The 26,847-nt window shown below is 42.2% G+C and overlaps 2 protein-coding genes across 3 annotated transcripts in view; both read right to left on the bottom strand.

The window, feature by feature from the left end:
- Positions 1-2,419: 2,419 nt before the first annotated feature.
- Positions 2,420-7,188, bottom strand: selplg (selectin P ligand). Of its 2 annotated transcripts, none has more exons than XM_060906781.1 (2): positions 6,917-7,188; positions 2,420-6,446 (listed from the first exon to the last, which is right to left on the bottom strand). In XM_060906781.1, exon 2 carries the CDS (start codon positions 6,435-6,437, stop codon positions 5,490-5,492), a length of 948 nt encoding a protein of 315 aa, XP_060762764.1. In that variant the 5' UTR covers positions 6,438-6,446; positions 6,917-7,188; the 3' UTR covers positions 2,420-5,489. The 2 variants fall into 2 exon arrangements, with proteins under 2 accessions (XP_060762764.1, XP_060762763.1); XM_060906780.1 differs by having other exon boundaries at positions 2,421-6,446; positions 6,930-7,188.
- A 2,158-nt stretch (positions 7,189-9,346) lies between these two features.
- The window catches only part of coro1ca (coronin, actin binding protein, 1Ca), a 106,040-nt gene continuing 88,539 nt past the window's right edge, over positions 9,347-26,847 (bottom strand). The window contains exons 6-11 of the mRNA XM_060906779.1: positions 26,303-26,422; positions 20,210-20,314; positions 19,868-20,013; positions 13,960-14,017; positions 10,886-11,140; positions 9,347-10,400 (exon numbers count right to left, since the gene is read on the bottom strand). Of these exons, the coding sequence (XP_060762762.1) occupies positions 10,281-10,400; positions 10,886-11,140; positions 13,960-14,017; positions 19,868-20,013; positions 20,210-20,314; positions 26,303-26,422 (804 nt within the window). The 3' untranslated portion in view covers positions 9,347-10,280. The remainder of the gene's footprint in view (positions 10,401-10,885; positions 11,141-13,959; positions 14,018-19,867; positions 20,014-20,209; positions 20,315-26,302; positions 26,423-26,847) is intronic.

Raw genomic sequence — 26,847 nt, forward strand, 5'->3', positions numbered from 1 at the left:
AGCAAACTGTAGACGCATGACAGGGGAGCTAGCCCGGTGCACAACCCTGAACCTGGGGAAAAAGTTGGCTGATCTTCATCTGATCTCTACGTGTCGACCAATCGGGCAAGGTTGGACCTACCAGGGACCTCAGTCCCAACCGGCATAGCTCCAAGGGTCATGGAGACACGCAAACCCCACCACTACTATAAGGTGCCAGCCAAGGTGAGGAGTTCTTGGAGACGCCTCCTAAGTTCATTAAAACTAGATTGCGAGCAAGCAGACTAAACGTGAAGACCTTACCAAGTACAAGAAAAAGTAGCCTTGTTCTGAGAAACCGCAAAAGCAACACCTGTAGACTTTCCTGTGGCAAAAAAAAATCTTCATTATCCAGTAGCTTTACCGATGATCCTAGAGACTGCATCCAGAAATACTTTTAAACATTTAAGTGAAGCATCTGCAAGTCCCTGTGATTAGCTGTTACTGTGGAAATGATAACGTTCTAGAATAAGCACAGCTGCTGTTGTAGAAAATTTAACAATTAACTGATCAATTAATCAATACATAATGAGGAGTAATTATTTGGGCTGCACGGCACGGTGGTGTAAGTGGTTAGCACGGTTGCCTCACAGCAAGAAGGTTCTGGGTTCGAACCCAGCGGCCGGCGAGGGCCTTTCTGTGTGGAGTTTGCATGTTCTCCCCATGTCTGCGTGGGTTTCCTCCACAGTTCAAAGACATGCGGTTAGGTTAATATGGGACGGCCTTGGGCTGAGGTGCCCTTGAGCGAGGCACCAAACTCCCGACTGCTCCCCAGGCACTGTTAGCATGGCTGCCCACTGCTCTGGGTATTTGTGTGTGCTCACTGCTTCAGAGGGGTTAAATGCAGAGAGGAAATTTCACAAGTGTGTGATGAACAAAGTTGTGCTTTCTTTCTTTCTGAACACACGCTAAACGCACAATAAAAGCGTATTCAGTTCTTGAACATGACACTTATACTCCAGGTGATTCAATCCTAACTTGTGCACTCGACTCTTGATTCACTTTCAGATCATGAGTTTATAATTTAACATCCTACAAGAAGCACATGAACACCTTAAATAACTTTAATGCAAATACATTTAACTTTTTTTTTAACTTGGCATATGTATATCTCATTGTCTGATCTAGATATAGAATGCAGCATATGCACTTGATATAAATATATACATCTCCAAGCTTAAACCGTAATCCTGAATAATAAGATTTTTTAATTTAATTTTATTATTATTATTATTTTTAAGTATTTCAGATCTTTTAGGCCACTTGCTGAAGGCTCTGTTTGAAGTCTGATGTTTTGAGCACCTCCCATGGGTGAGGCTCTGTGGGCGCTGGGTGCAGCTCTTATTCCTGAACCTGGTTTCTGTTCTCTCTCATCAGGCCTTTGTGATTACAGCCTCTTGGCCACAAACACACACACATACACAGTTTGTGTGCGCACCAGTTTTAAAATAAACCTCCAGGCCTACTGCAGAGCTTATAGGAGACTATATATTATCTACTGTATCTACAACACTGTGCAAAAGTCCTAGGCAGACGGAAAGAAATGCTGTAGACCAAAACGGCTTAAAAATAATGAAATGAAATGTTTCAACATTAAAAAAAACATACTATAAACAAAAATGAAACAGTCAATATTTGGTGTAAGACAACCTTTTGCTTTAAACCCCCCCCCCCCAAAAAAAAAAAAAACAACCCAGTAGTCTCAGGTACAATGAGCTGTAGGTTTTACTAAGCATCTTGCAGAACCAGCCACAGTTCTTCTGGACACTTTGTCACACTCTCGTCTTAATTTTGAACCAAAACCCAGTAGCCTTCATTATGTTTTCTTTTTCAGTCTGAAAACTGGACTCTTCTGGAACATGCTGCTCAGATACAAACATTTTTTCCTCATCTCATCATCTCTAGCCGCTTGATCCTGTTCTACAGGGTCGCAGGCAAGCTGGAGCCTATCCCAGCTGACTACGGGCGAAAGGCGGGGTACACCCTGGACAAGTCGCCAGGTCATCACAGGGCTGACACATAGACACAGACAACCATTCACACTCACATTCACACCTACGGTCAATTTAGAGTCACCAGTTAACCTAACCTGCATGTCTTTGGACTGTGGGGGAAACCGGAGCACCCGGAGGAAACCCATGCGGAGAACATGCAAACTCCGCACAGAAAGGCCCTCGCCGGCCACGGGGCTTGAACCCGGACCTTCTTGCTGTGAGGCGACAGCGCTATCCACTACACCACCGTGCTGCCTGTTTGGAACTCTAAAATGTTTTTATACTGACTCGATAATGTAAAAGTCATAAAATAGAAATCTATAACAAAAGTTTGTTATTTTTATATTACATATATAAATAAAATGTACAGGAGATGGAAGGTGATTCTGTCTCACACAAATCTATTATTAAATCATGGCATTTCTTGGACATGTCTTACTTTAAATGATATTTATTTATCTGTCAGATGAGCAGTTAAATGTTCTTGATGGTTTTAATCAGGGACCCCAAGAGCACATCCATTTAGACACTGAGAAACTCGAACTCTTATGCCCAGAGCTCTCACCTCACCTTTATATCAAGTATTACACACACACACAAAACCCACCCCAAAATATCTGACTCTGTAAAAAGGCTAAAACTTTAATTTATGCTCAATGCCACCATGACATTTTGTCTGCTATAATAAAATATAAAGCAACAGCAATAAATCTAAAAAAAACCCACACCAGCTTCCATGGGAGTAAATTAGAACATGGTTACATTACAACCAAACATTCTGAACATTCAATACATATAAAGAAATAAAAATATTAACTCACTATACACTTTAATAGAATAGATTTAATACTATAACCTTTATACCACTGTTGCAATAAGATGACCAACTGTACTGGAATTCTTTTAAAACAACTTTAGTGCCAGAGGAAGCCCTGATTACTACTGTGCATGTTTAAATACACTTTTCAAAGATCCCAGGAACATATTAACAAATATACTGTAGATATAGCAATAAATCAGAAACCATTTCACAGATCCAAAGGTCTCCGGTTCGATCCTGAGCTCAGAGTTTTGTTTGAAACGTGTGTGGGTTTCCTCCAACCTTCAGAAAAACACACCACTAGATGGACTGGCTACTTTAAATTGCCCTCAAATGTAAATGAGTATCGGAGACACTTTGTGACGGGCTGGTGGACGAGGATAAAGCATTTAGTAAAAGGAAATTAATGTATAAGGCAAGAGTAGCTGTTATTAGATACACCAGTCATTTGTATGAAATGAGGCTGATGGTGCAAAGATGCAGCCCAAAGGAATGGATTAGCAAAGTCTCCTGCTCCTGTGCATGGGACTATTTCTTTAATCGCACTCGAGTTGGATCCTGAAGAAATTCTGACTATTTAGTTTTGCAGGAGGTTACACGGTAGTGGTTAGCACTGGCACCTCACAGCAAGAAGATTCTGGGTTCAAGCCCAGTGGCCAACGGGGGCCTTTCTGTGTGGAGTTTGCATGTTCTCCCCATGTCTGTGTGGGTTTCCTCTGGGTGCTCCGTTTCCCCCCCCCACACAGTCCAAAGACATGCAGGTTAGGCTAATTGGTGGCTCTAAATTGACCGTAGGTGTGAATGAGAGTGTGAATGGTTGTGTCTCTACATGTCAGCCCTACGGACACATAAAAATGTGTCCGTAGGGCTGACACATTGTCAGTCACACCTTGCGACTTGTCCAGGGTCTACCCTGCCTCTCGCCCATAGTCAGCTGGGATAGGCTCCAGCTTGCCCGCAACCCTGCACAGGATAAGCAGTTATGGATGGATGGATGGATGGATGGATGGAGTCAGTCCTGCAGGAAGGAAGGAAGGAAGGAAGGAAGGAAGGAAAGTCCCCCCACCCCCCGATAGTGTATTGCTTTTGATTGTACCACATGGCAAGTTAGTTCTAGTAACCAAAACATAAAATAAGTGACGTAAACTTGAGATCAGCCTTCGTCTCAAGACCACTTTTTGAAGGTCCCCGTCTCGACCATGTTTTTACTCGGTCTTGTCTTGGTCTCGGCCATAGAGGACTCAGGATTTTATTTAAAGACCGGTCAAAGCCACAACTGCGGGGATATCACTAAATTGCCGACACATTAGCCAAGTTATTTGTTAACATTAACAATGTGATTGGATGTAAAATTTCCTGCTTCAAATGCAACAAATAACATGACCCCTTGCTAATTTAAAAATTTTTCTTCCTGTTAACAGCCATCATCCTTCCTACCCCCCTTCACACCCACTGGCTTGGTCCTGGTCTTGACTTGGTCTTGCTCTGCCTTAGCCTTCATACACTTTGGTTTTGGTCTTGACTTGATCTCAACCTCTGAAAGTCTTGGTTTTGAGCTTGATACACTGTCATGACTTGGTGTAGGTGGTCTTGACTACAACACTACCTAAAAAACACAATGCTAACCACAATGAAAGATAAATGAATGAACAAAAATGGCAAACGCATTATGCAGCACTGCAGAACAAGCCATGCTGATGACTAGTAGTAATTGTTCTTTTCTCTCCTGTAAGCTTAGTATCTGACCGCTGTGCAGATGTTCGTGCAAATTTTATGTCGAGTCCAGTATGAGACTAGTTCTGATGCGCATCACAAAGAGAAATTTCAGAAAGATGTTGCTCACTCAAACCAGCATCAGATCCATTATTTGGAACTTATGAATCATGAAATGGGTGACTGGAAACGGGAACACAACCATCCAAAATACATGAGTCAACTGACTTGTGATTTTAAAAATCTAGTCGATTACAACACACAAAAGACGGTAAATGATATATTTCAGCCTTTTACATACAGCCTTTGAAACCATAATAAACTGGGAAACGTGAAAAGCAGTTCCTTTGCGCTACATGTATAAATAGGCATGCGACAGGGTGCTTATGAAATCATGAAATGTGTTGAAATACTACGCAATGCTTCTGAAATAAGACATCCTGATGCGTTTTGAATTGAATGAAGGCCACATTTCATGGTTGCTGTCACTAGGCAGCCCTTTTGCCACACAGACACACAACTACCATATATTTAAAAACACTTCCTCTCGTCATGCACTTCCTATGCAACACCAATAAACACAAATATTACCCTCTCTGCTGACAACCAGCTTCTCTTGGGCCTCCAGAGGAAACCAATCTATTTCGGCATCAGCATTTGACAAGTTTGGTGTAGACCAAGTGCAGGCATTTCTCAGTTTGTTCTGTACATTCAGTATTCTAGAAATGATCGAATAAAGTTCTGCAAGTCTCTGGTTTTCTGATGATTATGAAGTTCTTCAGTCTTGTTTAACAGCAACATGGAAAAGCTTGATTAAAACAAAAGAGCCAGTGGTAATGGCTTCACCACACACTCCACATCAGGAAGGAAGAAGTGAGGGGGCAAGGTCAACCCCATCTTCATTTTCAATGCAAACGCTTGGTTGTTTTGATCTTTATAGACATCTATGCCACACCTTCGGTATCAGGCAGGAAACTGTTGAGGGTGAGATCATCACCGTCTTCATCCTCAGTGATTGGGATCAGTGCGCCATTGCTTTTAGGGTGCTTTGGTGTGGGAATGGGATGATCGGAATCATTCAAGAGAGCAGATATGCAGACCATCTCCGTGTCGTGAAGCAGGCTCGCTCTGTGCCTGTATCTGCTGCCTGCCAACTTTGTGGCCAAGATGATGGTGGTCATGATGAAGATGATTGCTAAAGCAGCCAAACTGGCGATGGCAATGAGGCACGTGCCTACGAGACCCTCTGTTTTTGGTTCAGTTGTAGGACAAGCTTTGGTGGTTGATTTTTGGGTGCTATGTGGCTTAGTTGGCACAGGATTCTGAGTGGTCCTTATTTCTGTGGTTGATGAAAGCATTGGCTTGAGTGTTGTTCTTGATCTGGGAGGTCCATCTGTGCCCTTATGAAGTGTTGTCACCACAGTAGGGACAAAATTTGTTGCATTCGCTCCATTTCTAGGTCCAACTGAAGTAGAAAACATGGGAGCAGAGCTTGGCAGTGTGGGGTCCGAGCTGCCATTTCTATCAGGAAATGGCGTTTGCAGAGGACTTTCAGTACCTGCTGAACTTTCATTACCTTTCCACTGGTGTGTGGTACTGCTCGTTTCAGTTCCTAGGTTTCCATCAGTTCCGTTTCCCTGTGAAGGTTGGCTGTGGGTTGTTTCTGAGGTATTCTGGACTGGTGCAGAAGACATTTGTTCTCTAATCCCTGTGATCTGTGGAGGTCCACCGGTAGGTTGAAGATCAGTTTCATTGTTATATTGTGATGTGGAGTTGGAGACTGTTGTATTTTGTAGATCCCTCTCTTCTACAGCAAGTAAACGTCTGCCAGAGACCAAGCTGCTCACGGCCAGAAGAAAAAGAAACAACCCCAACTTGAACTTGTTCGTCATGACTATTAGCTGTAGAGCAAAGCAAAAAGGCATAACTTGGAGAATGAGTGCATTACACACTACTCATGACATTTCTGTCAGGTGATCTCTTCAAAACTGACACTAAAAAAAACAAACAAAAAAAACCCCTCAGTTGTTACATTTTTTTTCCCCTCTTTGGATGAGGAGTATTTAACCACAATACTGTTGCGCTACGCCACGTGTTCTTAGCATGTATTACAGACTTCCTTTAAATGAGTATCATATACATCAGTCAAGTTTCTTCTTTCAAACTGTGAATATGCCTTTAGATAAAAATGTAAGAAAAACGTCACAGCCTTAGTCTTTCGTACAAAGTTCCTGCCTGATAGAATGACATCTTTCTTACTTCAAGTACTTTTGTATACTTTATACACATGAATCATTTCCATCTATCAAAACCAGTGATCTTACCATGATAGATTATGCAATAGATTATAAAATTGTCTAAATACACGTACTGAGCATAAATACCTGATGTTGGGTTGGCAGCCCTTTCCAGCTCGAATGGTTTGTACCTCTTCAAAAACTTCTCACCGTTTAATTCAAGAGCAGGAAGTTGCCTCAGTATGAGTTTGAAACCTCAGCTTGGTCTATGACGCAAACGTCATATGAGCAAAGTGACTCTGTTTAAACGGAGTCACTTTCAGACGCAGTTCCCAAATCTAACAAGTTAGAAGCAAATGACAACTGCAACTAATTAATGCAACCACAGCGCTTCCTCCTTAAAATCTATGCCACAGTAGTCCATTTAATACAGAAAGCAAAATAAACAGAAGTATTGTACCAAAAAAAAAAAACCCAAGGAGGCAGAGTTGTTTTTTTTTTCCAAGATTTTATTGGGTTTATTCACTTTGTGTTCCATTGAAAGTGAACAAGGAGACTTTGGAGACTATGGCTTCATTTTCTTATGCAGGTTGACAGAGGCAGCATTGGAATGGAAGTGTTATTTACAAAGCATTTCATGAAATCACATATGCCAAAGCTTTCAAGTCAAGTTTGAGCTTCTTGTCAACTTACAAAAATCCTTCAAGTTAGTCACCTACTCCGTTACATCGTAACACAAGAACATGCGTAAACACGCCATAACCACCTTACAGGAAAATCAAATCAATCTTTACAACCTTCATAAACCACAATTCCTACTGTTAGTTAAATGGGGTGGGGTGGGGAGGTGATACTGAATCAGTGGCAACCTAACAAGTCTGATTGCACCAACACTAGCAATTAAGCCAACGAGAGCCAACCAACAACGTGTCCGATTGGCATGTAATTAATACAATCTAATTAACCAGATTAATTCCACTTAACACACCAAAAACCAATGGAGCAGTGATGCAAATACATCCTGAAGACTCTCATGCTTAAAGATACATTTGCATAATGCTAACTGACCACCGGAAGTTGAGCGTTTCACACGAGGGGAATGTTCTGTAGAGCCACGTGATGGTAGAGTTCAGCGTTTTTCTTTGCTTGACTTCTTTGACAACCTTGAAGCTACTCAACACTGCTCTGTGGAATGCTTTGGAGGAATACAAGAGTGCATGCTATAATTGGACACTAATCAACGATAGGGGTGTGCAAAGTAGAACTACTGTTACAACCACTATGCAATTTGGCAACACAAACTTGTTGTTAAACTACGGTAGAACTAAAACGCAACACTAAATTAGGCTCAAACCCTACCAACATTTGCCCTCCACATCATGCTCACCAATCTACCAATCCGGATGCGATTTAACCAAGCAAATCTTTCCACCCTTGCATAAAACCCTAGCTAGTGTATCAAAAAAATAAAATAAAATGGCACATCTAACTCTTCCTGAAGTTCACCTCTACAAGCTCACTTTTCTCGTTAGCATCTGTAAATAAAAGCTCTCTCGAACGATGAAATCCCATCTAAAATCTTTTCATCTAAAACAGTGCATGAATGAAAGTGCATTAAGAAAGAAAGGTGGTGTACGTTTCTTGTAGATGGTGCGAGCAACAATAAAGAGGATGTAAAACACCTGCGAACAGCTCTCATTTCCTGAATGAAGTACGTTGAGACAAAAAAGGAAAAAGGGTGTTGGAAATATAGGTAACTACACCAAATTTAGGGCGCTTTCAGATTTGTTAATTATTAGGAGAACGGTTTGAATAGAAAGCTTTCCACTGCCAATAATCCTGTAACTAGTTGCACAGGCAGATTAAATTTTGATTTTCTGCTTCGAATGCTACAGCAAAGGCAAACCACCTCCTGATCATCAGAGCTGGACAAATTTTTTGTTCATACAGTATTTGCTACAATTATATGAACAAATCCAATCTAGGCGAGTTAGGTAGAGCAGAGTATGTCGTGAGAGACGCTCGTTTTTGCCTCACCCATTAAGTATGTTTTAATCTGAGTCAGAGTCTGTTACTGTTCAGTCATAGTAGACGTCAGGATATAGGACATAGGCTAGACGAATTTGAGCTTCACCCTTCGAAAGAGCTGGTTATACATGGCTAAGAGAGCAGGGCTGTCACTTCCTGCACAACAGAAACAGGAAATAAAGAGGACTGTCAGTCTAGACCTCCGCTTATATCACCCAAACACTTTCTGCAAAACACACTGAGGAAATAAACAGAGATGGTCTTATGAGGTTAAATTTGGATTCACAAAATGTTAATACTTTGGCTCAGGAAAAAAAAAAAGAAAAGAAAAAGAAAGCATGGCTTGATCAACAATCCTAACATGGCTGACAGTGAACGAAAAATTCTTGCACGGCTGTCTATTCTATTTCTAAACTTGGATAATCATGTAGAGCACCAACGGCATGGTATTTCCCTCTGGATCCTTCCTTCTGAGACTCAACAGTTCAACCAAAGACACAAAACAAGACTGAGGGAAAAAAAAATATCCAGGAATGTTTAGAAATTAGAAAAAGAAACTTTATTGCATGCATTTAGGATAATGAGAGGATACTGTTTCTGGGGGAAGAAAAGAGGAGAAAAAAAAAGGAAGCGATGAGAAAAGTCAAAGCTCCATGACTTGTTCAGTGTTTATGGCCACTGGAATAACAAATGCTGAAAAGTTACACCACTATACAAACCATTTCTGAATAAAGATCGAGCTAAACAGAAAACTGTTCCAGTACGTGAAAGTTGCTTTCCTCTGTCAATCTGTACATGCAGCCTGCTTCGTTAAAATCAGCTTCAAACATGACATGAATAGTTCTCGTAGAGAGACCTTTTAAATGGTCAGACAAATCAAAGAAACCCCCTCACTTGCATTACCAGCCTATTGCAATGTCCCTTATTAGTACAAAGTGGACTAAGTGTATTTAAAAAAAAAAAAAAAGATCTATGGTCAAATACTGTCAAGGAGGCCCATCTAGGAGCCTCCTCTAAAAATTTGGCAACAAATAAGAAGAGATGGTGAGGAACGCAATACTGATTTCAAATATCTGAGCACACGGGTTTAGCAAACGCATCACCTTGGAATATTGGTCACGATTTTTTTTTTTTGGGCAAAGGAAAAAAAAAAAATGCTGAACACCTTTCGAAAACACCAAATAAAACACAAGCGGAACAAGGTTTAGTAGTAAAACGAAATTCTTGGCTTTTGAGACGGACCTACTGTATACTTCGTCTCTCTCCTTGTCATTTTGCAAATGTAACTGGTTCACAAGGGGTTAGAAAAGGAGAATGAAAGAATGAAAAGAAAAAAAAAGTTCATCTTGGAATGTTGGGCAGGTCTCAGGCGGAACAAAGTCGCAGTGACTGGCAGTGACTAGTCCCGCCCACCTGGCCAATAGAATTTCCTGAACAGTAGCTGGGGGAGGGGAAAAGGGACCGTGTCCTTCAGACGTCCATCTGGGACAACTGCTCCTCGAGCTTGGCGATTCGCTTTTCCTGACTGCTCACCAGCTCTCGGAGGGATTTGATCTCTTTCAGGACCTCGTCCAATTTCGCCTCGCTTTTCTGGGGAAAAAAAAAAAGACCAGAATCAGAACATGACCATGAAAAAGCTTTTCTGCGTTATGAAACTCTTCACTTGAACAGCGATCTGTATGGCGGACGCGATATAGTAAAGTTTTTCCGGTCATTCCAGATAGTCGGCGGAGTCACAGCTGAGAAAAAGCAAAACTTCTAGGGTTGACTTGTTCTCATCTCATTATCTCTAGCCGCTTTATCCTGCTCTACAGGGTCGCAGGCGAGCTGGAGCCTGTTCACAAATCAAATGTACGTCAAATAGGGTTGACCGATCAAATCGATACATTTATGAAAAACTAAATTTCCTCCCCGTTTACTGTTGATACCAAATGTAAAAGTCGAGCGCCTATGAGCGTCTGATGCAATAAATAAACCACATGAAGATACGGCGGTGTTTTATCAGCACAAATGTGAAAACCTGATCAAAGCAGATGATAAGGAGTCGGTTACATAATAAGGAGAGAAAAACGTACGACACTGAAGGCTGCAATGGCCGTGTGGTTGCCTGGAGCAGCGGTGCTGTTCTCTGCATTCCTGCTGAGCTTGGGCTTGTTGTCCAGAATGTTCTTCTTGACCACCTTGAGGTCACGGTTCTTGGCCGGGATGTAGCCATCCTTGAGCGAGATCAGAATAGGATCGCCGTTTTTGCCATCAAACCATTCCTCAGCCTCGAGGGCGCAGTCGGGTCCTGCCGTGTCCGGATACAGATCGTCCTGGAACAGGTCCGACTGAACAGACCGAGGAGGAAAAGTGGGAATTAATTTCATAATCATTTACAGAACGCTTTCTTTCTCAAAGCTCAAAGAGGAACCAAAAATAATAATAAAAAATGCAACGTTTGATGAGGAGAGTCCGTGAAGATGCCTCCTGCGCCAACAAGTCAGGTCCATTTACTCTTAAAAATATACAAATCACACAGGAAGGACATTAGTGAAGATATACTATTTCAGACCATTGACCTTGTATGACCTTGACACCTCATCTCATCTCATTATCTCTAGCTGCTTTATCCTGTTCTACAGGGTCGCAGGCAAGCTGGAGCCTATCCCAGCTGACTACGAGCGAAAGGCAGGGTACACCCTGGACAAGTCGCCAGGTCATCACAGGGCTGACACATAGACACAGACAACCATTCACACTCACATTCACACCTACGGTCAATTTAGAGTCACCAGTTAACCTAACCTGCATGCCTTTGGTCTGTGGGGGAAACCGGAGCACCCGGAGGAAACCCACGCGGACACGGGGAGAACATGCAAACTCCACACAGAAAGGCCTTCGCCGGCCATGGGGCTCGAACCCAGAACTTCTTGCTGTGAGGCGACAGCGCTAACCACTACACCACCGTGCCGCCGACACCTAACCAATAACCATCATTCCAGAGTTATTCACCATTTCCTGCTTTAACCTCTTAGGGCTTAGCGGTCACATGCGTGGACAGCACTTTTTAGAAATTTGGAACAAGAATCCACATGTGGACATACTTTTTCTCTAAAAGTGCATCTTATCAAAAGATGATGCTTAGTTTTTATTCTAATCAGGTTCTAATAAGCCCAAATAGCAAAGAGAAATAAAAAATGCATGTAAAAAAAACAGCTTGGGCCTTACGAGGTTAAATGTAGACCGCCTTTCAGATTTTTCAAGTAGAGGTCATAAAAAGAATTGTCCCGGACACCCAATTCTTTTTGTTTAGTGGACTGAATGCTACCGAATTTGAATCACAGACTTCCGATTTTTATTTTTATGTAAAAATAGAACAATTAATGAATTTAAGGCCGCGTGGCCCTAATTTTTTCCTGTTTCACCACGACCCAATTCAAGATACTACGTCATGCATCACATGGTGGGCTTTCCCTGTTCGTGCAAGGCATTGTGGGATACAAATTTGAAACAGGAGAGAAAAATGGAGGATGTGAACGTGCGAATGAAACGTGTAAGACTGACTACAGTAACGGAAAGAAAGCGAGAAGAAAAGATGTTATGTTATATACGAAGGAAAGGAAATGCAGGACCAAACTAATAAATATCGGCGGTCAGCGAGCACCTCGGTGTGATCAGCTGTCCGTTTAATGACAGAATGACGGAACTGTCAGTGCACGGTCGCACACACACACGGACTTCCCTTCCTCTGTCTGCTTGACTGCACAAAGCGAGCGATTTCATGCACACTATTTGCTTTAATCCCCTCAAATTAAATAACTTCCCAGCCACAGAATGGCCTGATATTTTGAGAGATATTACAGAAATAAACGTGTATCACAATGACCACATTTCAGAGCGAACTAAATTTGACCGATTTTATGAAATTGAAAGGCTGTCTAGCTTTAATAAACACCACTCTTCTGAAAAGGGTTTCCACAAGATTTTGGGGTGTGGCTGTGAAGGGCGTGGCTTGTGTTCATTCAGCTACAAAAGTATGAGTGAGAACAGGAAGTGATGTTGGATGAGGAGACCTGGGGTGCAGCTGGCGTTCAGTGGAGTTCAACAACATGAAAATAGACATTTTAGTGTTTTCACAATTACACCATAGCTAATTTAATCCAAGTCAAGTCAGTGGAGTTCACCGAGTGAAAACTAGTCGATGTATGGAATGAAAACATGTCCGGTGTTGAATGTGAAGCAAGTCGCCATCACTCTGGGCTCTCAACATGACAATAGGGGTGTTCACACGGCAACTTTTACTCCGGTGTAGCACCGGGGCTGCCCCGGTAGAGCGTTCACACGGTATAAAGTTATACCGGTGTAGCCCCGGAAAGCTGCTTAAACCGGTGCAAATCTAACCCTGCTCGGGAGGTGGTTTAAGAAATTTACTCCGGAGTAAACGCTAGTTTGCGGGGCAGCACCGATATAAAATGGGACGTCTGAACGCTACAGGGGTAGACTCGCTACACGTGAGGAGAGTTGATTACATACGGGCATTGCATAATTTGCATCCTGGTATTTTGCGCTTCCAAAATGGCGAATATCAACAACAACAGAACTGCGTGTCTTCCAGTGTTGCCAGATTGGGCGGTTTTAAGTGCATTTTGGCGGATTTGAACATATTTTGGGCTGGAAAACACTGGTGTCTTCATCCACGTTGTTTTCCCGGTGCTTGGTGATGCCATGACAACCGGGAAAAGGAAGTACATTTTCACGCATGCGCATATTTCATTTCCGCATTATTACTATCGTATAGCACGGTCGCAAAAACTGCCGTGTGAACGCAAGTGGGGCTGCACCGGTGCTAACACGCTTCTCTCTAGTAAGCAGGTTTGTGACGTGTGAACGCTCCACAAAATTTACACCGGTGTAAGATATATCGCAACAAAATACATCGGTGCAGCATCGATGCAAATATGTGCCGTGTGAACACCCCTAATGTGGTCTGAATTTCTTTGTCTGAATCACTAATAACGCCAAGCAACCTGTGACGGACAGGTCGTCTTGATCAATTAAGCAGACGCGTTCGGGTCTGTTACCGTACACCTACCATACACACCCCTGTGGCAAAGCGACTATTATTAGACCATCAATCATTCAGGAAAACATGGCAGGAAGGAATCACCTTTCTTGGGACTGTCATGATGATGGGCTCACACTTCCTCTCATGCAGCTTGTAAAACCTGAACACACACAGGTTTTCAGTTATACTCCAAAAGCAATGCAGATAAACAACAAAAAGAATCTATTCAGAATATTTAAAAGTGAGGAATGCAGGCATGTGCTGCCCCCTAGAGGACGGTTGCAAAACACACGCACCGAGATCTTAACCCTTTGATGCAAAACATGGGTCAAAAGTGACCCGGCTGAGTTTTTATCTTCTATATCTTTGCAATAAATTAATTCCATCATTCAGTATTCAAGGTATTCCTCAATTAACCTGTTTTTGATCATCATACATCCTTATTTTATTTTTTCCTTACTTTTTGAATAAAAACCCTTTTTGTATCACTACCCTTCTAATGCACAACATGGGTCAAAAATGACCTGCATTCATTTTCCAGGTTATTTCATGTATGGCTGAGTGTTTCTATGATATACTTTTGAAATAAATTCATTTTGTCATTTACTTTTCCAAATATGCAGTAAATATCTTGTTTTTGTTTAGCACAAATCATTTTTATTTTTCCTTTCTTAAGTTATGAACAAGCACAGCTTTTGTAATTCTACATCAAGTTTACACACATGGGTCAGAAACGACCCGCATGCATTTACTCCAGCGTTTGGTGGGAATAGACCCCGAAGCCGTTTGTTTTCAGGATAATGGCTGGCTGATGAAATTATTGGCTGGCTAGCTGACTCAGCCAAAACCTTAATGGCTGCTGCAGCCACCAAAATGTTTATGGCTACAAATGGCTGATACTGGACGTCACTGTGTGGCATATATCCGGGCGAACGGATCAAACAAATGGGGGGAATAAATAGCAAATTACCACAGGTCCCCAGGTCTCTTACTTCATTGTAAATATAAATCTAGCAAGATTTTAGTTCAATGCTAATAATAAGCTAATCTGGATTGTTCGAGGAAGGCATCTAGCTATCTGCTCTCACTAGCAATGACCAGTGAAGGACTGGCAGCTATCTTACTATGATGAAAGTAGAGTGGTGGAGTACTTTTTTTTTTAATCAATCTCGAAGTATGTGAAACAAACAAACAAACAAAAAAAATACCTTTACACTTTCCCTCAGCAGCGGCAAAGAATGCAGCCATCTCGTCGATATCGGAGTCGATTGATGCTCTGGGTGGGTTCCCGGGTTCCCCAGTGTATCGTGGTAACGGTGTGAGGGGCGGGAAGCCAGACAGGTAGTCACAACGGCAAGCTTGTGGTGGCTCTCTGTGCTGTGATATCAGTTCTAAATCTCTACAGTGTATGCCTATACGTCTCTATTGTGTTACTACTAGTGTGTACAGTTGATCATGTTTGTGTCACTTTTCTTGTAGCTCATGATGTGGATAAACCCATTATTTGATGTATACAATTCTTAGTGGCTCAGCCAAATTTTATTAGATAGCGGCTCAAATTGGCTTACAAAATTATTGGCTGGCGGCGGCTCAAATTCTAAATGGCGGTTTTAGCGGCGCCTGGCGGCGGCTTCGGGGTCTAGGTGGGAACTGTGAATTGTGCTTGTGTCAGACATTTCACAGCTCAGCACAGCGCCCTTTGCCCATCTAATACATGGAAGTAATGTTTTTCAATTGTTCTAACATTACCTTAGAAAAACATTGATTATGTTTAGGTTACCTTGAGAGTGAGTAGATTACTTGTCAGAAAGTTACAAGTAATTACTATTAGCTACCTAGCTGTTGACATATTCTACTTTAGTTAGCTAATTTTATTGTAGTTGGCTTAGCTAACTACATAGTTAATAAATAAATAACTGGCCCCATTCACTGCTAAAGTAATTACTTGAAACAAATTATTATTATTATAGTATTAAGACATTTAATTTTAAATCACACTTGGATGACCCATGTGTAGTAATATAAAAAGTATTTTTGTTCATAAAGTAGGAAAGAAAAAATTAAATTTATGATGTGGTAATTAAAAAACAAGATATTTAAAGAATACTTGGAATATTCAATCATAAAATAAATTGATTTCAAAAGATAGAGCAAAGAAAAGCTCAGTCAGCATGAAATAACCTGGAAAATGAATGCGGGTCATTTTTGACCCATGTTGTGCATTAGAAGGGGTGTGCATATGTTTTGCATCAAAGGGTTAATAGATGCTTAAAGTGCATATCACGGTTAAATTCAGGAGCAAGATCAATGTAATTCTCTTATTTTATATTAAACTTGGGTCAAATATCTGTCACATTTTATGCAATTTTTTTTACCTTGCGCAATACCAGAAAAATTCAGTTGAAATCGAGCCATTTGAGGCGAATTGGTCCGCCTCGGAAAAAACTTGGCATTTGGATTTCCCAGCAAACATCGATTTTTCATCTGCGGGACGCCTCCCTCTGAATCCTACGTCAGCGCTGGTTTGTTTATGAGAAAACGACCTGGTGGGTTTCTGCAAATTTCTTCAACGTTATCGTGTAATTATTAAAATGGTTAACAGATGTATCGTAGGAGGGTGTAGCAATACCAATCATGATGGGATTAGTACTCATCGTTTCCCAAAAGACTGGACAACGAGAGAGAAATGGGAGCGCTTGGTCTACACAGGCTGTGCACTGAAACTGCAAAGCTCGCGCAGCCTGCTGGCGCTTCCGCAGGTGACGTCACGAATCTGGCTCCAGACTCCCTTGGGATTTTTCCAGACGCGTTTTGTTACTTTATTTTTTTCTGCTGTAGACAGATGGCCTTGTGCAAAATTACCCTTCTGGGAAGAGTGTGTAAAGGGACATACTTTCATAAAAAAAAAACACTAAAATTGGTCCAGAATATGCCCTTTAAAACCCTAACTGCAGTGATATAGATGACTTGCAACCACATGATCAAAATGTGCTACTTCATGAGCGTCCGCCATGATGGTGGATCTACAAAGCAACTAGGATGGCAGCCGCTGAAAGCGTGTCTGTAAGCAGTGCTGAATATTCTCAGTATTACCATGATTTGAACGATCGAGTGAAGATTCGATACAAAGTGTGGTTTTGACACACATTATTTTAAAAAAAAAGTCAGACTTTTCTGAAGATAAGACGCTTCCACTGACCATCGAGTATGAATACAGGTAATTTCGTCCAAAACCTTTCATACGCGCTATCAATTATTTCATATTTCGAGTATTTATTTGTTCGAAAAAAAAATGGAAGAATTCTCAGTGGAATTTGACTGAAGCAAAACATTTTCATAAAGCAAATGAGTGCCATAGTACATGCAATTCGACACTAAAGAGTGTACTAAGGGGGGGTAACCACGTCAGCCCGTACCACTTGCTGACCCTGGGATGAGTTTAACTCCCTTGTTATTGCAGGCTGCTCGCTTGCATGTCTATGTTTCCAGCTGGATCATATTAAAGCTTCAGACGCGGAGCAGTGCTCTCGCAGGGGCTTCGTTCACGAATCCCGGGCCGAGGCGCGGGCCTACCGACCTGAGACTGTGCTCTTTCGAAGGGGGAGGCTTAGAGGGAGGTGCCTGTAAAATTTGGCTTCGCTTTGAGCTCCATTGGCCGAGTTATTCATTTTTAAAGCTGGCTAGATCATGTTAAATCTTTAGGCGTCGAGCAGCGCTCTTGCGGGACTTTTGTTCGTGAACACTGCAATACTAGAAATAGAAAATAATTGATAGTGTGTATGAAAAAGGCTTTGGACGAAATGTCTTAACTATTGGATGAAGTATCCTGATCCCCTCGTCTTCTCTCCGTACTAAGCCTCAGTTTCCTCGCCCTCTTTCCGAATCGCGGACAGAATTCTAAAAAATCGGAATGTGCCACGGTCACGAGTACTGTTGTGAGCACAGCCATATACAGCACAAAGATATGGCAGAGCTAAAAGAACACAAAGGAGAACTGGAGTCATTTTTAAACTTGCTTTATTTCTTAATTAACGTGTTATTCAATTACGTTTTCGGTTTTAGTAACCTTATATCGTGACTCGTATTGGCAACTAATTGCAATTAAATATTATACTTATCGGCCTATTCGGTTTTTAGCCGTGTTGAATTTAGTTCGTTTGTTCCACGGCACGCGTCGCTTATCCGCGCGATCTTCACGAGACTTGTGCGAGACTTCGAAACATGAACGCTACGTTCACACTGCAAGGCTTAATGCTCAATTCCGATTTTTTTGTGAAATCCGATTTTTTTTGTGAGGTCGTTCACATTAACAAATATATGCGACTTGTATGTGATCCTCAGTATGAACGAAAAGCGACCTAAAAGTGTTCCGCATGCGCATTGTAGGATACGACGACGTCACACGCAGTGAGCATGGCCAGTGTTTACGGAAGTAAAACCGCCCGGTTGCGGGTATGACTCATCCAATCTAGCTTGAATAGCTGCATCCCCCAAATGGAAATCAGCTCCCTAACCTCTGCGTCCTTCCATTGAGAAGATTCAGAACCTTCACAGCCCGAAGCGTCCCTCGCATTGATGTCATGCGCAGGGGCGCAGATACGTTTTTTTGAACTGGGGGGGGGGGACAAAGCTGCCAGCAAACCAACCCCAACCCCGATATGCCTGTCAAACTTCTTGTGGGTTACCATAGCAACCAAGCTCGAGCTCGCAACCTGTGCAGTCTGCGCAGCTCAACCAACCGAATATCAGTCTTTGTTTTATGTGAGTTGTTGCAACTATGTATACACTGCTGTGCACCTCAATAAACCGAATGGTAATTAGTCTTTTGATTTTTCCGTGAGGTTTGCCTTATGCAAAGAAAGACAGCATAGACGTTTTTTCCTCCCTATAAGTGGGGGGGACCGAGCGAGGTGAATTTAAATCTGGGTGGGACGAGTCCCCCCCTCTATCTGCGCCCGTGATTATGCGCCATGTTGTTGTAACTTTTTTTGAGAGACCCGCCGCCTACTTCAGCGCAGAATAGTGACGTTTGTGGCTTGTTGATGACGTGTAAGTCGGATGAATGCGACCTGGCGGTTCAGACTGAAGTCGCATATGAAAAGAGCGGATAGGAATCGGAATTAGGACCACATATCCAAACGGCCTGGGTCGGATTTGAAAAAATCGGATCTGTGTCGTTCATATTGTCAATAAAAGATCGGATACAGGTCACATATGGGCGAAAAGATCGGATTTGAGTCACTTCAGCCTGCAGTGTGAACGTAGCCGAAGTGTCAGCCAGGTGTCAGCGCCTCCATTTTGAAAACAGTTTTCCAAACGAAGTATTGCACAAAAACGAGTTTAAATGATGATTACTGCCTACTTTTTTCAAACTTTCCTGATTGCTCTCAAAACAAACAAAACTTCCGGCTTGATTACATTAGCATTCGAAAGAGGGCGTGCGCGTTGGCAGATGTTGGTCACTTTGATTTCCGCTGTATGTTTTATTTCCTTCCAACGATGTCTCGCACAGGTCTCAACGAATCTCGTTTACGGCCATTGCTTTGACATATGGACTGATATATTACAGAGTGTATTTCAGACACTCATAACTTGCTATAGCAGTGACAAAATAGCGATCAAAAACGCGTTCCTATATTTAATAAAATGAGATAAATACAATTTTGATAAGAAATTTGCCTTCAGTTCCCCTTTAAAGCAGTGGAAAAACAGAGCCGTGCACATGTGACTGTTTTGTATAGAATGTCGCTTGACCCCAACATTTGTATATCCACCAACATGGCCGACACCCGGGTTTCTATTTTGCTTTGACGTCACTTGCAAGTCAAGGATAAGAGGAATAAAACATGCTGTTATTGGAAAATAATCAGTTTCAGGGTCACTGATTATTCAATAAGCTGATTATGAACCAACAACAACAGTATGCCTGGGTTTTTTTTTTCCATTACATACACTTTTTCCTCACTCCTAGTGTTATAAAACAGTGAAATCTGTTGTGTTTTCGTCTCACCTGGCGATCTCGCACTTGTTGACATCCAGGCCTCTCTTGGGCATGTAGCCCATGCCTCTCTGCGGCTCCTTGGTGGAAAACGTGTTGAGGTAATGCACGTACGGAGCCTCGTCGGTGATTTCAAAGTAACGGATGCTGCTGTCACCCTGACAGAAAGAAAACGAAACAATGAAACACAAACAAGCGCACGAGAAGCTCCAGAGCTTCAGAGTATCAGCACTGATCTCAACAATTAATCACAGATTTGAGGAATTTTTTTCCCCGTTTTATTAACTTCAAGGAGATGAATGGCTGTTTCAAGGTGTTCCACACAATCTCTGGGAGATCTAACAGCATGTTTACCTTTCCGCACAGGTACACCATGTTGGTATCAGGGTCGTAGAAAGGCAGGAGGACTCCGTTGCTCGTGTCCATCTCGTAAACTGTAATCGGCTCGTCCATGCTTCGCTGGTTAAAAAATAAAAATCCAAAAGTCGTACTCAACTCCATTTTTACACACATAGCCATTCTGGGGTGATTATAATTCGGACTTTTGGGTTCTACTCTATATTAAGGACTTTGTGTTCTATTTCATCACTTCTTGAACCAACAATCAAACTTGGATATCAGCTTATTTCTTGATTTTAAAAAAACAAAACAAAAACAAAAAAACCCAAAAAAAGCCACCCAGATGATCAAGGAGGTCGTAGCTCATCTGGCCTGTCATCAAAACCACCATGACATCAAACAGAACCAAAATGTGATGTGAGAGAGGACCAACCTTCACAACAAATTGTTTACGACAGGAAAATCAAACACAGGACTAAAATTTCGTTCCCTGAGGCAAAATCGACCCAAAACATCGATCAGAACTGAATTCGCATGATAAACGAGAGAGGAGATATTTTCTTCTGACTAGAATTGTATGTTAAGTTGAGCTGATTACTAATTTGTTAGCAATACAATGAGCAAGTTTTGTACAGAAGGTCTAGTTCTTTCAAATAAAACAATCAGAACTGAAATCCATTGAGGACTGAAGGAGGGAAGAGATGCGATTTAACTGAAAATAAACAAAGACGTAAACAAACTGTTTAGAACAGGAAAAAAAAATCAACAACCAACCAGCCAACCAAGTTTTGTTCCTCAAGGGAAGATCGACCCAAAACATCGATCACAACTGGAATCAGATGAGAAACGAGACAGGAGATACAATTCTAGTGAGAGGCCTGGAAAATGTGTTAATTTGGCCTCGTTAGCAAAAAATCTGACAAAACAACGACCAAGTTTTGTGCGAAGTAACGAGTTCTTGCCAACAAAACAATCAGAAGAGAAACCCGTGGAGAATCGACGGAGGAGATACGATTTAACTTAATCGTGGATGACGGACAGACGACACGCCATGGCAATAACTCATCTCATTATCTCTAGCCGCTTTATCCTTCTACAGGGTCGCAGGCAAGCTGGAGCCTATCCCAGCTGACTACGGGCGAAAGGCGGGGTACACCCTGGACAAGTCGCCAGGTCATCACAGGGCTGACACATAGACACAGACAACCATTCACTCTCACATTCACACCTACGGTCAATTTAGAGTCACCAGTTAACCTAACCTGCATGTCTTTGGACTGTGGGGGAAACCGGAGCACCCGGAGGAAACCCACGCGGACACGGGGAGAACATGCAAACTCCGCACAGAAAGGCCCTCGCCGGCCCCGGGGCTCGAACCCAGGACCTTCTTGCTGTGAGGCGACAGCGCTAACCACTACACCACCATGCCGCCCTATTCTGGATCAATTTCGGGTTTTTTTTTTTTTATATGAAAGTATGTCACTTTACACACTCATCCAGAAGGGTAATTTTGCACAAGGCCATCTGTCGACAGCAGAAAAAGATAAAATAAAACGCGTCTGGAAAAATCCCAAGAGAGTCTGGAGCCAGATTCGTGACGCCACCTGCGGAAGCGCCAGCAGGCTGTGCGAGCTTTGCACGGTTTCAGTGCACAGCCCGTGTAGACCAAGCGCTCCCATTTCTCTCTCATTGTCCGGTCTTTTGGAAAACGATGAGTACTAATCCCATCAAGATTGGTGCTGCTACACCCTCCTACGATACATCGGTTAACCATTTTAATAATTACGTGATAACGTTGAAGAAATTTGCAGAAAACCACCAGGTCGTTTTCTCATAAACAAACCAGCGCTGACGTAGGATTCAGAGTAGAGGTCTGCGCGGGACAGAATTTTCAGTCCCGCTCCCGCAAAGAATTATGATTTTCAGTCCCGCTCCCGCCTGCCATATTTTGTCCCGCTCCCGCCCGCAAATCCCGCATGATGCAGACGTTCGCGTTATTTCTCACAAAAGTTCTTGTCATTGGCTTGGGGAATTAAACATGCCGAGCTTAGCTGAGCTCTCCACTGACCGATCCTTCACCCAGTGCACGTAGCGAGGGTGCGCGTTGCCAGGCGGCATGCGCAGCTGAGGCTTTACAGAGATACCCAACACACCTACCAAAATCTACAGTGGATATTAAGAATATTGTACATAGCTTATATGTCACTCCTCACATTTACATTCTAGGAAATACAAGTAGGCCTATAAGAAATTAATATAATTTAAAGACACAGCGTGATGGTGCCCCGCCCCCTACTTTGAGTGGATTTGAGCATAAATATCTACAGCTCACATTCAGGGGTGCGTTTCTCAAACACGCAAATGTACTTCTTTCTAAAGCAGCACTTACTTCTGAAGCACTGTGAGCTTCACTAGAGGAGCTCTGCTCTTCTGCCATGATCGGAGATCTCAAACACGGAAGAGCGGAAAGGAATCGGAAACGTACGCGAGATTAGACTACATCCGCAAATTTATGCATCTAAAAATGTTTTTATTAATGCCAAATAAAATATCCAGCACAAATTATATATGATAGACATAAATTAATAATTTATAAATTTTATTTTAAACACGTTTTTAGTTAGCGGGACTGCAGCTTATCACCTCTCCCGCCCGCTCCCGCATTGTGCACTCCCCCTCCCGCCCGCGCCCGCAATGAGCTTTCGAAATTTGTCCCGCGCCGCACTGCTTTGCGTCGGGTCCCGCGGGAGCGCAGGGCTCTAATTCAGAGGGAAGCGTCCTGCACGCGACGTCACGAAAAATCAGTGTTTCCCGGGAAATCCAAATGCCAAGTTTTTTCAGAGGCGGACCAATTCGCCTCAAATGGCTTGATTTCAACTGAATTTTTCTGGTATTGCGCAAGGTAAAAAAATTGCACAAAATGTGACAGATATTTGACCAAAGTTTAATATAAAATAGGAGAATTACATTGATCTTGCTCCTGAATTTACCCGTGATATGCACTTTAAGGCCAGATGAGCTTTATTTAAAAAAACAAAAACAAAAAAAACCCACCAAGTTCTCGTCAAATACATTACTACTTTCTCCTTTCCTTTCTCCACCACACAGTGTGGTGGAATTATTTCCCCTCCCCACTGTATTACTCAGTAATCCAACATCCACATGTGACCTGCTCCATTACTCCATTTCGAGTTTTACAGAGATGCCAACATTGATAAATGAAAAAGGAGTAACATCTCGGAGCGCAGCGAGGTGAAGCTGAGCAAAGCGAGGCTTCCTATTAGGTCAGGGGCCTGGGGGCCAAACCAAATTTTCAGAGAAGCTCAGAGATGCAATCTCGGCCAATTTGAGCTACTTTTTGAGGAAAATAAATGCTGTACAGTGTAAGCCCAATTATCCAAACTCTCTGGGGGAAAAAGTTTTCAGATAAAAGGGGTTCAGATAACTGAGCTTGTACTGTAATACAGGGTTTCATCATGATCAACAACAAAAGCCAGAGTAAAAGACAAAAAAGATTTATGTACAGGTCTTCCAATAACAAAATTAATACTGGATTTACTTCCTGAACTGTGCACCAGTCTAATACTGGACTTAATAAGGTCAATACTAGGGCTGTGCTCACAGCTCACGATACTCGATCACGCACGATTTTCGGGGGTACGATACGATATCATTTACTCACTTGAAAATCGAAAATCCCATATGTGACACATTTCATGCACATCTCCCGGTTCTGTAGCAGGTTGTCATCAATTTTCACTTGATTTAAAGCATGTTTCATGCTAGAAATCGACGGAAATTCATGCTTGCAACCTGTTCCAACCAAAAACGTTTTTATTTACAAATGGCCCTTCCAGTTACTCAGGGCATGCGCACTAGAAATTAGGCGCTCTGCTACAGACGCTGCAAGCCGCTAATTACGTCCCCCATGTCTCCATGGCCTCGTCCCGAGACTCATTGATTGAATAATTTTGGCGCCAAACGTATTTGCGCCCTCTGCTTACAATACATTAAAGACATCGTTTAACTCGATATATCGCGATATATATGGTACGATATAGTGAGCAACTGATGGCAAACGAGCACAGCCCTAGTCAATACTGAAAGATACCCATCCGTACAACATTTAATTCAACTGAGCGTGCTGAAGTTATGGAGATAATTTGTTGTATGTTGCTGACTTCGCTTTCTCCAGTGTCCTCCTGTTGTATGACTGTCTTCACTTCATACCTGATACTAGTTTGTAAGAGAAATCGAAAGTTTCAGTTCTGGAACACGACCGACGAAGACCGTTTACTTCCAGGAAGACGACTACGCATCACTACTGCGCATTTCTGAGCACTGCATTTAACACGCATTATGATTTGCCGAGAGCATGAACCAGGCCACCTCTCAGCCAATCGCAGCGCAGCTAACATAAGGATACGGAAATTCCTGGAATTATCCGAATCAGTGTAAATAATGCAGGGCTTTGAACCAGAATTTTTTGCCTATTGGTTCGTTCCGAACAGAAACGGAATTTTAACGTTTCCGGTTTGGGGTTCCACCATTAAATAGACGTTCCCGAACCGGTTAGAACAAAAAAATTTCGTTCCCGGAACGGTTAATTACGTTCCCTGTCAGCTGTTTAACAAATGGCTATAAAATTATGTCTCTGTCTCATCCAGCTTAAGCCAAATGTAGGCTAATTCTATTACAACCTTCATTAAATAAGACAAGAAATAATTCAAAACAATTATTATTTCAAATGTTGGCGATTTGGATTCCCAGTATGTCTTCCCATCTACACAAACAGAAAAAGTGCCAAAAATGAAAGATAATTCGTTTAGTGTGTTACCAAAGGCTAGTCAGGCCCTATAGAGGGCTACCGCATGACGTCACCGCGCCGCGAGATTTCGGTAGGCGCCATATTGGAAGACCAAGTACACATCTATGCAAGTACATACATACATAAAACAAACTACACCTGAAATGTAGCCAGGGCCGGTTCTGCCCTAATCTGGACCCGGGTGCAACATCGCGCGCAAAAAAAAAAAAAAAAACAGCCTAATTCAGGACAACCATCACATAACTATAACTATAAACATTTTATATCAACTATTTTAACTAAATGGGCTATAATAAATAAGCCTGCAGGCAGCCACGGCGGGCTGCCTCAGAAAAGTAACCATTTGTCCTACCTTAAAACTCGTTTTGCATTTTCTGCCTCCTTTTTTGTATTTTCGACCCTCCGTTTATTTTCTTTCCTTTTCTGAAAACCCGATTTGTGTCCAGACATTTTGTTCTGCTACCAATGAACTAACTCGTCAGGTCTCGTCTCTCGAGCCCGCGATGATTCCCGTGGGAAGGGCAACAATTGATACATTTTTACAAACAGCCAATAGGGAGGTTGCATCGTTCAGGCTCTTCTTTGCTCAGAGACACTCAGTAATTCACTTATTATCACATGGAGACGTGATAGCAGTCCACCTTCCCGCTCTCTCCATTCAGTCAGCGAACGTCACACAGGAAGTGAACCCCAGCGGGTCATAGAAACTTGTGCAGGAGAAGAATGGCTTTTTTATTTGTAGGCTACGGAAACTTTGAGGAACAAAATAAAAACCGGTATTAACCGGTTACCATTATTTTTAATAAGCGTTTCTGTTGCGGAACATAAAAAATAATAAAGTTTCTGGTTTCGTTTCTGTTCCATGTGAAATAGAAAAAGTTCCCGGTTTTCGTTTTCGTTCCTTGAACCGGTTCAAAGCCCTGAAATAATGACACGTGAACAGTCTGAACGGCGAAAATACTTTGATTCGATCGATACATGGGCAAAACCGGTTGAAAAACGTATTCTATTCATTCAGGTCTACGTGTAGCACCATAACTGTGCTTCAAAAGCGTAGCTGCCACACCCAAATCGTGTATGTCGGAATCTCTGGTTTTACACACGACAGTACAGTTATAACATCATCCTCATTTAAATGCCGATTCACTTAAAAGCCTAATTCAAATAAATTACATTTTTAACACAAATGAGTTTCGGATCTAAATTTTGCTGTCTGTGCAAGTGGATAAAATTTTGGATTTCTGTAAATTGTGCTTGTGTGCGTGTGTAAAGTACTGTACCGGGTTCCAAAGTGCGAGCTGCCTTTCACTCATGCGGCTGAAGCCAGTGGTGAAGATATTCCCATCAGACAGGAAGATGGCTCTCATGGGCCTCGCTCCTTCGTGGGCCTTTTCCTTCTCCTGACACACAAACACACACGCAAACGTTACCCTGCTTATACACAGACAAGACTACACACTACATACTGGGGACTGGAACCTGTTTTTAAACCAACAAAGTGAGGAGATATTTGAGAAATGAGGACATTTTGGCTGGTCCTCACTTCTTCAAAGGGCTGTTTGAGGGTTAAGGCCTAAGATTTAGGTTAGGGTAAAAGTTAAAGGCCCCGTCACACTTATTCGGAATTAGCAGGAATCAAGCAGAATCAGCCAGAATGAAAAATTTTTCAAAATTTGCGCCACATTCGGGCGGGAATTTCAAACTGACCAACATTCTTACAGCTTTGTAAGAATGCCGTTCGAATACTTAGAATGCGCTTCGAACCCGCCTCGAATGATTCTTGCACATTCCCAGTGTATTAGCTTTCGAATGCAGTTCAAATGTA

Source organism: Neoarius graeffei, chromosome 24 (genome assembly GCF_027579695.1).
Source record: "Neoarius graeffei isolate fNeoGra1 chromosome 24, fNeoGra1.pri, whole genome shotgun sequence".
Classification (NCBI taxonomy): domain Eukaryota; kingdom Metazoa; phylum Chordata; class Actinopteri; order Siluriformes; family Ariidae; genus Neoarius; species Neoarius graeffei.

What these genes read in the sequence shown, in the direction of transcription:
- selplg (XM_060906781.1), bottom strand. Translation starts at nt 6,437, where the DNA reads ATGACGAACAAGTTCAAGTTGGGGTTGTTTCTTTTTCTTCTGGCCGTG.